At 49.2% G+C, this 11,904-nt stretch overlaps 7 protein-coding genes across 7 annotated transcripts; 4 read left to right on the top strand and 3 right to left on the bottom strand.

Annotated features, from left to right (window-relative positions):
* Positions 1-352: 352 nt before the first annotated feature.
* Positions 353-1,738, top strand: FPRO_15367 (uncharacterized protein; the record flags this gene model as incomplete). Its single annotated transcript, XM_031220321.1, has 1 exon — positions 353-1,738. The coding sequence occupies one exon, from the start codon at positions 353-355 to the stop codon at positions 1,736-1,738; it is 1,386 nt and encodes a 461-aa protein (XP_031085992.1).
* A 225-nt stretch (positions 1,739-1,963) lies between these two features.
* On the bottom strand, positions 1,964-2,817 carry FPRO_15368 (uncharacterized protein; the record flags this gene model as incomplete). Its single annotated transcript, XM_031220320.1, has 2 exons — positions 1,964-2,484; positions 2,535-2,817. The coding sequence occupies 2 exons, from the start codon at positions 2,815-2,817 to the stop codon at positions 1,964-1,966; spliced, it is 804 nt and encodes a 267-aa protein (XP_031085991.1).
* A 572-nt stretch (positions 2,818-3,389) lies between these two features.
* On the top strand, positions 3,390-4,843 carry FPRO_15369 (uncharacterized protein; the record flags this gene model as incomplete). Its single annotated transcript, XM_031220319.1, has 4 exons — positions 3,390-3,666; positions 3,718-4,001; positions 4,054-4,175; positions 4,231-4,843. The coding sequence occupies 4 exons, from the start codon at positions 3,390-3,392 to the stop codon at positions 4,841-4,843; spliced, it is 1,296 nt and encodes a 431-aa protein (XP_031085990.1).
* A 224-nt stretch (positions 4,844-5,067) lies between these two features.
* FPRO_15370 (uncharacterized protein) lies at positions 5,068-5,730 on the top strand (the record flags this gene model as incomplete). The annotated part of the gene is made up of 1 exon (XM_031220318.1): positions 5,068-5,730. The coding sequence occupies one exon, from the start codon at positions 5,068-5,070 to the stop codon at positions 5,728-5,730; it is 663 nt and encodes a 220-aa protein (XP_031085989.1).
* Positions 5,731-5,995: 265 nt separating this feature from the next.
* FPRO_15371 (uncharacterized protein) lies at positions 5,996-7,165 on the bottom strand (the record flags this gene model as incomplete). The annotated part of the gene is made up of 3 exons (XM_031220317.1): positions 5,996-6,332; positions 6,379-6,866; positions 6,923-7,165. 3 exons carry the CDS (start codon positions 7,163-7,165, stop codon positions 5,996-5,998), a joined length of 1,068 nt encoding a protein of 355 aa, XP_031085988.1.
* A 1,693-nt stretch (positions 7,166-8,858) lies between these two features.
* Positions 8,859-10,663, top strand: FPRO_15372 (uncharacterized protein; the record flags this gene model as incomplete). The annotated part of the gene is made up of 2 exons (XM_031220316.1): positions 8,859-9,411; positions 9,459-10,663. The coding sequence occupies 2 exons, from the start codon at positions 8,859-8,861 to the stop codon at positions 10,661-10,663; spliced, it is 1,758 nt and encodes a 585-aa protein (XP_031085987.1).
* Positions 10,664-10,722: 59 nt separating this feature from the next.
* On the bottom strand, positions 10,723-11,703 carry FPRO_15373 (uncharacterized protein; the record flags this gene model as incomplete). Its single annotated transcript, XM_031220315.1, has 1 exon — positions 10,723-11,703. The coding sequence occupies one exon, from the start codon at positions 11,701-11,703 to the stop codon at positions 10,723-10,725; it is 981 nt and encodes a 326-aa protein (XP_031085986.1).
* Between the last annotated feature and the right edge of the window lie 201 nt (positions 11,704-11,904).

The raw sequence follows: 11,904 nt of genomic DNA, 5'->3' as shown, positions 1-11,904 counted from the left end.
TCCCGCAGGTTTTAGTGCGTGCTGATGAAGCCCGAGCATGCTTACAGTGCATGTTTGTCAGATTTTAGAGGCATTTAAGCGGCGAGATGCCACTGTCATTGGTCAGGTCCCCAAGAGCGTCGGGATTATTTTGGGAAATCCCGATAGCTGAAAGTCCCGAAGCCCCGAAGTCCCGGAATCGCATCATCAAGCCAGGACAGGATTTATCACAGCTGCAAGCTTTAATATATAAACAGACGCAATTGTACAATTTTAATTACAGTTTACTTCTCACATCAGTCTCAAATCAATTCTCATTCTCACTCATCACACCAACCTCCTCCAAGTCGGCATTTCTCATCACATAGGCAAGATGTCAGATACTGCCTCCAACGAAAAGCCTAAGCAATTCTACCAAACATGGTTTGATAGATTCTGCTTCGTAACTCGGCGAGAAGACCCGACTACTCATTCCACTTGGCAAAAGCACGCAATTGTCGCCATCACCACTCTATCTGCCTTCACAGCCCCATTTGCCTCATGCATTCTCTTCCCATCGTTCACAACTCTTGTCGATTACTTTCACGCCACCGAAACCAAAGTCGCACTTACTACAACTGTCTTTCTTCTTGGCTTGGCTATTGCTCCGCTGTGGTGGAGTACCCTGAGCCAGCAGTATGGCCGTCGACCAGTCCTAGTCTCAAGCTTCCTCATCTCAACAGTTGCGGTGATTGTCTGCGCAGTCTCCAACTCGCTACCTCTCATCATCGTCTTTCGGCTTATCGAAGCAATGGGCTGCTCCTCTGCTCAAAGCGTTGGTGCCGGCGTCATAAGCGACATCTACATCTCGACAGAGCGTGGATCAGCTTTGGGCTGGTTTTACCTGGGAACACTTATTGGACCCTTGGTTGCGCCCATCATTGGTGGTGCTTTACAAGTCTGGCTTGGATGGCGTGCGAATTTGTACTTCATGGCCATCTTCACCTTCGTCGCTGCCATGCTCACTCTGTCGGTTCTGCCCGAGACACTTGTCAAATCGTCTACTGAGCAGCCCAAGCCATGGCACCAGGTCCTCAAACGCGATGCCCTCGCACCGCTCCCTAAACTGAAGTTTTTAATGGTACCTTCAATTGCTCTGACTATTGCCTATGTGAGCATCTGCTTCGCCAGCCTATACTGCTTCAACACGACACTTCCGTACGCTTACGCTGCTGCACCTTACAACTTCTCAGCCATTGAAATCGGTCTTTGCTATATCAGCAACTGTCTCGGATACGCTATCGGAAGTGTCGTCGGAGGCAAATTGAGCGACGCCAAGTTGCGTCAGTACCAGATAACGCATGATGGTGCCATCCGCCCCATCGAGAGGATCAAGACAGTTTGGTACGGCGTTGGCTTTATCCCCGCTGGATTGATCATCTACGGATGGTTAATTGAGAAAAAGGTGTTTTGGATTGCTCCTCTTGTCGGAGCTTTCTTGTTCGGTCTGGGTCTGATGCTTGTTACGGCAACGGTTATGCCTTTCCTTGTTGATATCAAGCCAGGAGTCGGTGCTTCAGTCGTTGCTGATCTCAACTTGGTTCGTAATGTTCTTGCTGCGATTGGCACTGTAGTGTCTCCGATCGCTACGGCAAGTATTGGCTTTGGGTGGTGGATGTCCATCTTGGCTTTGATCTGCTCTCTGGCAGTTGGCTGCATTGTCATCGTTGTGTGGAGAGAAGGGGAGGAAAAGGAACCTACTGATGGGACTGCCGTGTGAGTTTTAGACTAAAGATGAAGTCAAGGGCTAGGGCGAGCTTACGACTCCTTATTTTCTTATGGTGTATTACTGTTTTAAAGGTTCAATAGAATCATAGAAAGTCTCCTCATGGAGCACTATATAATGAAAATAGAACATAGACTGTACTTCTAACTGATACCAAGTTTCAATTCCTCAAAACCTATTTCGTTGATTGACATATTGTCGCACTTACAGGCTACGCCCCTAGAGGGCCGTAGACATTCCACCATCGACAATCAAGTTCACGCCGTTGACGTACTTTCCGAGGCTGCTTCCAAGGAAGACAACGGCGTTGGCAATATCCTGCGCCTGTCCGACCTTTCCAAGGGGAATAGAGTCGATAAGACTCTTGAGGAAGTCAGGGTTAGCCGTCATGATCTGCTGAAATTGGCTCAACTCTACAGTTCCATCCGGTTTGTCAACAGGAGGAGAATCGATGGTGCCAGGAACGATCGTGTTGATTCTGATACCCTTGGGTCCGAGCCACCGTCCAAAGTCCTTGGCCAAGGTGGCCTGAGCGCGCTTGAGCGTGGTGTATGGCCCCCGGATCGCTGGATGTCTAGCTTCGAAACCAGCGAGTGAACTGATGACGACAATCGAGCCTGTGCCGTTTCGCTTCTCCAGATGGGGCTCAGAGGCGTTGATAAGGTGCACGAGGCCAAGAACGTCAGCATGGAAGCTCTTTTCCCAGTCCTCAATGCTTGGGCTAACATACTTTGGACAAGCTAGGTCACTGTCAGCAGGGTTAACAATTCGATCCATTCAAGAAAAGTACCATTAGCAACAACGAGGTCGATTCTTCCAAAATCTTCGGCTGAGGCTTTGACCCAGCCCTGGATCGAAGCGGCATTAGAAATATCAACGCTGGTTCCAACGGCTCGTGCTCCGCCAGTGGCGTCTTTGAAGGTTGCAAACTCGTCGCCTCGTACATTGCGAGAGCAATATGATACACTGACACCTTCGCTCAGTAGAGTCTCAACGATAACTCTGCCAATGCCCTTGGTGCCTCCGGTGACGAGGGCATGAGCGCCAGTAAGTTGAGGAGAAAAGCGAGACATGTTGATGATGGATTGTTTGGCGCTGTTTCTGTTTAGTCTTTTCCCAATTTTCCATCTGAGATACATACCGTTTCGTTTTGTTATCTAAGTATCGTTTTTGAAGTGCGATGATGAGCTTGCAGGTAAACCATTTGAGGATGCTTCGCATGTCGTTTATATACTGAAGAAAACCCAATGCTTGGAGTGAATGAAGAGAGCCTTAGATAGTTCCATTTTGAACTCAATCTCCTTTTCTGGAAAGACTGAGGCTTTGGTGACCCTCTATGCCACGAGTTCGGATTATCAATCAACTGATTGAAGCCCATACCTTTGATCTTGTTTTCCCGTTGAGGTTAGTTCCACTGGCGGGTCTGATGCCACAGCCCAGAATGCCTGGTCTGCCAATCAATCTCATTTTCCTAAAAGAGTATAAACTGGGCCCATGATCATCCGTCCCACTCAAGCCGCCGCCGTCTATCTTCGCAAGTCATCGTGGCATATCCTGGACCATTCCATCTCATTTTCCTCTTTCATATTTAGAGCCTGCAACAATACTTCGCTGTGACTGTCCGCTCAAAGCCAGACAAACGAGCATGGCACCATCGTTTACCTTTGTCAACGTCAGCAACGCCCCCGGTATGGGCCCTAAAGAGGCCAAGCAGATGAGAGGCCATATTACCAAGACGAATTTTGCCAAGAGGAGACAAAGACTAGGTCAGCAGAAGAAGAAAGCAAACACTGCTGAACATTCAAGTCCATCTTCTGTCTTGGTTAAATCGGACGAGCGGCAGGTGCGGCATGAGCCCAAGCCAGTTGCTCATAGTTCGCTCATCCGCATGGTAGAGCCTACATACTCCCCCGTCGAATATTGTAAGGTGCTTATTAAACAGTTTCGCATGTAGCGACTAACAGTGACTGTAGTGCTTTGTGAGTACCGCGCGCTTATTTTCCCCGCCGGCCTCGGTTCTCCCGGATCAAACAGAGAAGCAGACTGGATTGCCCTACTGCACTCTGAGCCAGCCCTGGTCGAAGCATCCATGGCCATAGCCATAAGACATTCACCCGGGCTCCAGAGAACCCAAGGTATTCACGAAGCGTCGGTGCGTAAAGGAAGGGCTATCAAGATGATCAACGAACGGCTCGACACGCCCTTAGGATTGACCGACGGCGTGCTCAGCGCCGTCTTCACCTTAACCTTTGCAGAGGCAAGTAACAATAATTAAGAACCACATAAATCTCTAACGTCTTGTACTTCAGCTTCTTGAGAGCGACGTCAAAGCAAGAGACGTTCACATCCAGGGTCTGGCCCAGATGATTAAAGTTAGGCGTTCGTTAGGGAATACAGCCATCCCATCGTGGTTCGGGGATTTCATCCTATAGTATGTCAATGAATATTTTGCGCTCCCATAGTCCTCCTATACTAACAATTACCAGCGATTCAATCGGTCATACAATCCTTTCCGCCAGCTACTCTAATCTACCTCTAATCGACGCTTTGCGAAACGAAGACGATCCTAAACAAATGGACGTCGCAGCAATTCGATCCGATGTCAACGGCTTACGTCAATTAATAGATGAATATCACTCTTCCACGGCCCCAAAGCAAGATACAGCAGCCATCATTAGGTATGAGGTTCATCGCTTACAACTGAAAGTGGACACACTGTTGGGAAGCCAAGAACATTACATCCGCTCTCTGCACGATTCTCTGCAGCTTTTTCTGTCGCTATTATGGCCGATAGAAGGGCGGAGGTCGCTGGATATTAAGGCTGAAAATTTGAAATATGCGCTGCTACAGCCCCATATCAGGCTCTGCTCCTCGATGCAGCTCCTGGTATGGCAGCTATTTGTCGGTGCAGCTGCTGCGGAACCCGCAAGTGAGGTTCGTTCTTGGTATGTCATCAGATTACGAGAGGTTGTAAGCGCCATGAGAATTGGGGGACAGAATGTTGCGATGAAGACTCTTGCAGCCGTCTTCGCACCTGATGCTCGCCTATTGGAGAAGTTCAAGACGGTTTGGGATGAGGTCACATTGGGGCAACAATAAATACAAAATCCACATTACTCTTGTTAAGTATCGCGGTCTTCTTTTAAGCCTTCGGTAGATTGCCAGTGCAATAAAAATAAGCAGAAAATTCTCTCTGGAGGCACCTATTTGATAACTCCACTGTCACTCGGCGTCACGTGGAGCAGCCCGCAACGAGTCAATAGCCGACGAAGCGAATTTGTCGCTGACTTCGATTTATCCGGATTTCGCCACTGACATCCACGATGGGGTCCAACTCAACCACTCAAGCCCAGGCATTCCCTGCTCAGACGACATCGGTTCCTACGACCTTGATATTTGATGGCCAGCAAATAGCCCTGGAGAATGAACCGTCAATACCTCTCTACCGGCTTAGCCGCACCATAGCCTGCAAAGTTCAGAAGCATTGCAGCATAATATTCGAACAGATCGAGGTTGTCGAGACATCCCGTCCAGATGGGAAAGGCTCGGGAATACGGCAGCGCCCTCATGATCTGTATTACCTTGTGAACTCGCTTCTCATGCTGCAACGCCAACACGATACGCCAGCTTGTTACCTCACCGCCCCATCGCCTAAGGCCTTGGGTAATATCCAGGTCGACGTCTATAATACTCCTTCACAATGTATGGGATTCAAGGCGATGCTTAACGCCGACAGATCAGCAGATGATGTCCAACTGTTCAAAACCGATACTCAACAAATATTGTTTGAGATGAGGCCTAAACTAAAAGGCGGTCCTTATCAGTGGATAGATGCAGATGGGCAGGTAGTTGCATATGAATCAGGTCGGGAGGGGGATCACAAGCTCGTAATTCAAGTACCATTGCAGCAAGACGTCATGGATGCCCTAGCAGCACTATGGACGTTGAGACTCTGGTATGAGCATATCCACAATCAACCAGAATGACACTAAGGTCAGTAATATGTGAAAAGTTTGATTGGTCTCAACTCACGCACGTACAGGGCCATACAGCTCGCCAAGCTAGTTCAGAACAGCGCTTCCTCAGAAGAACTGCTATGTGGACGCTGTCTGTCTGGTGAGACACGAACACGCAGGCGACTAATAATGGTTAGGGAAAATGAAATAGATATGCATTTCTCATAAGTATCATACATAGAATTAGATTATAGACCACAGAGGAACTAATATGCACGGCTTGATATTGGGGCTTCTACCGCTCAACATCTCCCGAACTGTGTACCTCAAACGCGACGGTCTTATTAATGCCGATCTGTTTGGTGTCCATCTCATCAAGGTCAATATCCGAAGAAGGGTTTCTGTGGTCCCTGCGACTGATGATGCGCTCCTGTGAACTTGTCCTGTCGCCGGTCGACTCGCCTCCCCGGACTTCGACAATGTTCTCGCCTTGCTGGGTTGTGAGGATGATATCGCCGCCACGGCCATTCGCGAACTGCCGATGTGGATAGCCACCAGGCTGGTGTCGGCTTTGGCCTGATGAGCCGTAAACTTGGTTATGAAAAACAACCTTTGATGCTAAGATGTCGATGCTTGGGTTGTCAGCGTGGTGATTTGACGTGAACAAGGTAAACCTACATCATCATTACTGGGAACATGCATTCCATACTATACGCAAACCGATCAATCTGTGAAGCAAGATTCGTCGCGCTTTGTTCAGCGTTCTGGAAGGAATATGTGATAGCCCGTATGATGCCCAGCACTGCAAGAAGTGCCAGTCGCACCTCGGTACTCCGCATCAAGTATCTGAACAGACCAGCCTTGATAGCAGCACTAAGGGACGTCGACTTCGCTGAGCTGAATACTCGAAGGAGGAAGAAAGAGCTGAGGCATTCCAACAGCGCGATGAGGATGAAGTATCCCATATGGAGATGGTTGATCAGTGACTGATCGGTGTCGAGGGCGTTCATTATTCGTCGGGCTCGGACGGCTGCAATAACCACGCGAATACCGGAGACGGAGATGATCATGAACCAGAATCCGGTGGCGAAGATGATCCATTGGCGACCGCGCAAGACTCGGCTTAGGATAATATAACTGTAGAACGAAAGGCCAGCCTCTTGAACCTGCGACAGCAATATATTAGCTCGAATGGAATATTATGAAGCCCTTGTCAATGTACCAGCCATAGAACATCGGCGAACACGGAGGCTACAGCCTTGGTCGTAGTAGAGTTACCCTCTTCATAAAAAGCATAATAGCAAAGCCCGTTGGCTATAGCGCCAGCAGCAGACGTGACGATGGGAACGATAGAAACAGGACCAAAGCTCGTGATGCCAGCGACCATAAGACCAAACAAAACATTAGCTATCCCGATCGTGCTGAGGATCGACCAGCTCAGCTCGTAATAGACAGGGTCGACCATATTGAACGTGCGATCGTCGTCGTGTCGAAAGTAACCATGGTAAGTCGGGGAAACCTTGCAAACAAAGCAAAAGGGAAAAGGCACGACACAAACGAGGGGCGGCTAAGCTTAATATCGGACTGTCATGTCACAACGGGCCTCTTTACCCCGTGGAGGGATTCCGGGGTAGACCGATCTGGAGTGTTGGTGATCAGTTAGCGAAAGGGGGGTACCCCAGAGTGGACTGATTGATCCGTCCATTTTGGGGGGAGTGACAGAATAAGCTGAATTATTTGTCTGCATGTTTCAGTTGACTTTGGTGAGATATTTAATGGGGGATCCCTCCGCACTCAGCTGGCGGGACATGCGTCGGGTCCGCAGAGGCGAAGAGAAGACCAGATGAAGGAAGAATGGATGCATCAGCAGGGAAGAGGTTGTTCTGGCAAGTTGCTGATTGAAGCGCTAGAAAGGCAGGGGAAGCTAAAGCGGCAGCAGACCCGGCCGCTAACTGAAGGTGTTCAGCCACTGTTGGTTGCTATTTGCCAGCAGCTCACGACCAACACGACAGTACGCGGGTTTGCATTTCTCCACCGTTGTTATGCGCTGTGCCTCGCTGAGTGTGCGTTGCATCCTGCGCGTGGAAACCTTTTTTCCTTGTCTAGCCTGGATCCTTCGTCTCTCTTTTTTCAATCCCTGGCACTGGCTTTTGTTGGTCCGGAGTGAACGCTGACACCGGGTGGCTTGGTCGGGATACCCGCTGGAGAGTTTGGAGTCGTGCAACAAGGCGTTATTTCCCAGCGTCGAACCGAACTAACTCAATCTGTTCCGATGATGGAAATTGAAGAGTCTGTGCCTCTTGGTCTGTGTTATTTTAAATAAATTCCGATTTGACAGTTTGCGTTGAAACGTTTGATGTGATGTGATGTGATGTGATTTGATGCGGAGAGTGGCTTCTCCAAAATTAATTTAACCCCCGCTGCAAACTTGGTGACATGAAGTTTTACCCTGAACCTCATATTCCGTCTGCTGGAATTTCGCTTTTGCCCTTTCAGACCTGAATTTGTCTCACTTGTGGGACGAGATACTGTATACCATGGAGTATTATATACCCAGGGATAGAAAACGAGCGCCCGTTAATGTTTGACAATGCATCCATCCTGACAGGAAATACTGTTAACCTTGTTGTCTCTGAAGCATTACAATCTTCTCTGGGGATGGACCGCCAAGGCTGGAGGAATTGCTTCATCCCAAGAATCTTTATTCCCTGTCTCAGTCGCCGGAAATTACTCGACACTTCCCCGACAATGTTCTCGAAGTACTCCGTATTGTTAACGTTATGCGAAAAAGTGACATTGCCAATGATTCCAAATACGACCTCGGTACTCCGTAATCGACGGCCAATTCAATTGAGCGAGAGCGGGTTTCTGTCCGAGGATAACGGGTCCCATCAGATCAACTTGGATCGGACGTATTTCCGATCTACTTCCGGATCTTCAGTCGGAAAGATCAGCCCGCGACGACTCCATTTCTTCTTATCACCAAATTGTCATTGGTAACGTATGACGCACTCGAAGCCCAACTACCGTCGAAATGTGGGAATTCGTGAACTATTCGGCCCGCTAACGCTATCTCCGTGACAAATCTCGCCAAGAATGTAATTTTTAAAAGCAAAGTTGCCTCCCTCACATTGCACTTTTTTTTGGGACAGAGAAAGATGCAATCGCTTCTGCAGTATCGAAGGGCTGGTGCTGCGGCTCAGGCACAGATTGATCGTGATATCGGCAAGGCGAGACAGCATACGGCGCCGAATGCTGGACACGATGTTGAAGCTGGACCGGAGGGCCGAAAGTCCTTGGATGGAAAGGATGAGCCAAATCCTGGACGGTTACCGCCAATCACGGAAGCCGATACTTATGGTGACAACGATGAGATACCCGAGCAGTCGCTGCAGCAGACTGTGACGGCACAAACCATTCGACAATGCATGTCCGGAGGTATCGCTCTAGGCCAGGTACTCACGGGAATCAATGTCCAAGATCACAAGAACGACAAAGGCCACGATGGAAAGATTTTCGTGGTCAACTGGGAGGGCCCTGACGATCCTCTTGATCCTCACAACTGGTCTATCGGAAGACGGATTGGTGTGACTCTGCAGATCTCAATCATTGCTCTTTTTGTCGGAGCAGCATCCGGAATTGATGCGACTGTACTTCCTCAGGCTGCAGAGTCACTCGGAGTAAGTGAAGTTGCTGAATCGCTCGCGACAGGTATGTTTGGCCCTCTCTCAGTCCCCAACAGAAGTTAACATTTCCAGGCCTTTACTTGGTTGGGATGGGCCTCGGTTCACTTATAGCAGGCCCCTTCTCCGAGACCTTTGGCAGAAACGCAGTTTACACATTTTCCATGGCAATCTTCATGATCTGGATCATGGCATCGGCACTCGCGCCCAACTTCGGCGCCCAGATCATCTTCCGCTTCCTGGCTGGCTGCTCAGCCTCGACACCACTCGTTTGCTCCGGAGGTTCCATAGCAGATATGTACAATAGTCTCGAAAAGACCTGGGCCTTTCCTCTGTATGCCGTTGCTGGCTTTGGTGGTCCCATGCTGGGTGCTGTCATGGGCGCTTATATCGGACCGTCAAGCGCAGTCAGCTGGCGGTGGACCGAGTGGACCATGCTTATCGCATCAGGACTTGTTCTTGTACTTGTCCTGCTCTTCATGCCTGAGACTTACGGTCCGCTTCTCTTACAGTGGAAAGCTGCTCATTATCGAAGGATCACGGGAGACGACCGGTTTCGATGCCAGCATGAGATTGCTGATGCTAGTCTTTTCAGCAGACTCAAGGTCAGCATGACGCGGCCCTTTCTGATGCTGACTGAACCCATCATCATCGCCATGACCCTATACATCAGTGTTCTGTACATCGTACTATTCACTTTCCTCGTTGGTTGGCCATATATCTTCGAGAAGACATATGGTCTCGATCAAGGACTCGCCAACATTATCTTCATCGCCATGTTTCTCGGAACGCAGATCAACTTCGCTTTTGTCCCTATCGTCTACCGCAAGACACTGCGAGCGACCCAGAGCCAGGGAGACGGCCACTTCAAGCCCGAGATACGTCTCTGGTACGCCATGCTCGGTGCAGCTGCTGCGATCCCCATCTCGCTTTTCTGGCTTGGTTGGACCAATTACTCCAGCATCAGTATCTGGTCCGCCATCTTTGCTGTTGTCCTGTTTGGATACGGAGTCACGGGCATTTTCATCTGTGTTTACATGTACATCATTGACTCTTACGAGATATACTCGGCATCGGCACTAACATTTGTGTCTTTGACGCGTTATATGATAGCTGGAGGGATGACGGTGGTGGGCATTCCGTTTTACGAAAATATGGGTACCCATTATACATTGACCATCATGGCGTGTTTTGCGGTGGTATTGGCAGCGATTCCTCATGTGCTGTACTTTTACGGACACAAAATAAGGGCGAAGAGCAAGTATGCATTTACACACTAGACAGACAGCCATCCACGCTCTCAGATAGAATCGTATTTATAGTTAGAAGGCACTGCAGCTTATTCCTCGGCCAGTTTCTGCAACATGTTGTGCAGCTTCTCGGCCACAAACACAGGGTTATCCAGTTGAATAAAATGGCCTGCGTTTGGCACCTGAATAGGCCCCTCACTTCTCTCTGAGCTCGTCAACTTCGCTAGCCCTTCATTGTAATGGTGCCAGTAAGTATTCATGTAAGCCTGCACAGCCTCTCCAGGAATATTGAAGTCTGTTCCTGTGCGCTCTGCAAAGTAGTTGAAGTCATGGCCCAGAACAGTGATATAAGGGTCGTTGCCGTCGACTTTGGGAAGAGCTGGTGAGTCTGAGTGGCCAAGAAGTCGAGTAAGATTCTTTCGACTGAGACCTTCTCTGGAGCCAACACTTGGATGAAAGCGCTTTGCGGTCTCTTCTCGGGCGACACGTAAATCGTCTGCTGTGACGCCTGGTGGAAGACTGTCAGGGTCGAAGCTTTCAGCATCTGGGTCAGGGAAGACGGAGACAAAGTCCGTGTCTGTCAGGACGCTGTCGAGGAGAATGGCTCCAGCTACAGTACCGGGGTACTCAGCGGCGTAGAGACGAGTCAGAGCACATCCAATCGAGTTTCCAATCAGTAAAAGCTTGGAGCTATCTGGATCATCAATATCCAGCCTCTCTCTCAAGATCTGTGTGATTAGCTGTCGAATATCTCGAACTACAGCCATGCAGTCATGGGCGTGAGTTGGGTCAGCGACTCCTTCATCGTTGGGATCACGATCAGTAGTCTGGCCCTGTCCGTAGCGATCAAAAGTCAACATTGCTGGAAGACCCTGGGGAGAAAGTTCTCTAAGTTTGTTCATTGTTGCAATCCATCCTGCCTGAGGTGCGCCGAGGCCATTGACGAAGACGATGAGAGTCGGGTTGGTGGGCTTCGTCGCCGTAGGAGCAGTGAAGCTGTAGGACAGCTGCGCACTTGGCTTAGTTTCCAAGCGGATGAATTCGAACTTTGGAATAGCCTGGTCTTCCATGATGATCTTGAGGTTTAGTGGCGAGAGTAGAAGTGGTCGTAAGCTGGAAGTCGGTGTCTTTTATTTATTTCTCATCGTCAGCAATGCTGACGTCATCTGTGTGATGATGAGGATTTAGAACTTGGAGAAACATCCATTAGATCTGACTGAGTTTGAGGTTATGTTTCCTAACTTCGATTGTATAGTTATGTAAATAAATGC

Source organism: Fusarium proliferatum (assembly GCF_900067095.1).
Source record: "Fusarium proliferatum ET1 genome assembly, contig: FPRO_scaffold009, whole genome shotgun sequence".
Classification (NCBI taxonomy): Eukaryota; Fungi; Ascomycota; class Sordariomycetes; order Hypocreales; family Nectriaceae; genus Fusarium; species Fusarium proliferatum.
The sequence above is the reverse complement of the archived record's forward strand: the minus strand, read 5'-3'. Positions and strand labels throughout refer to the sequence as shown.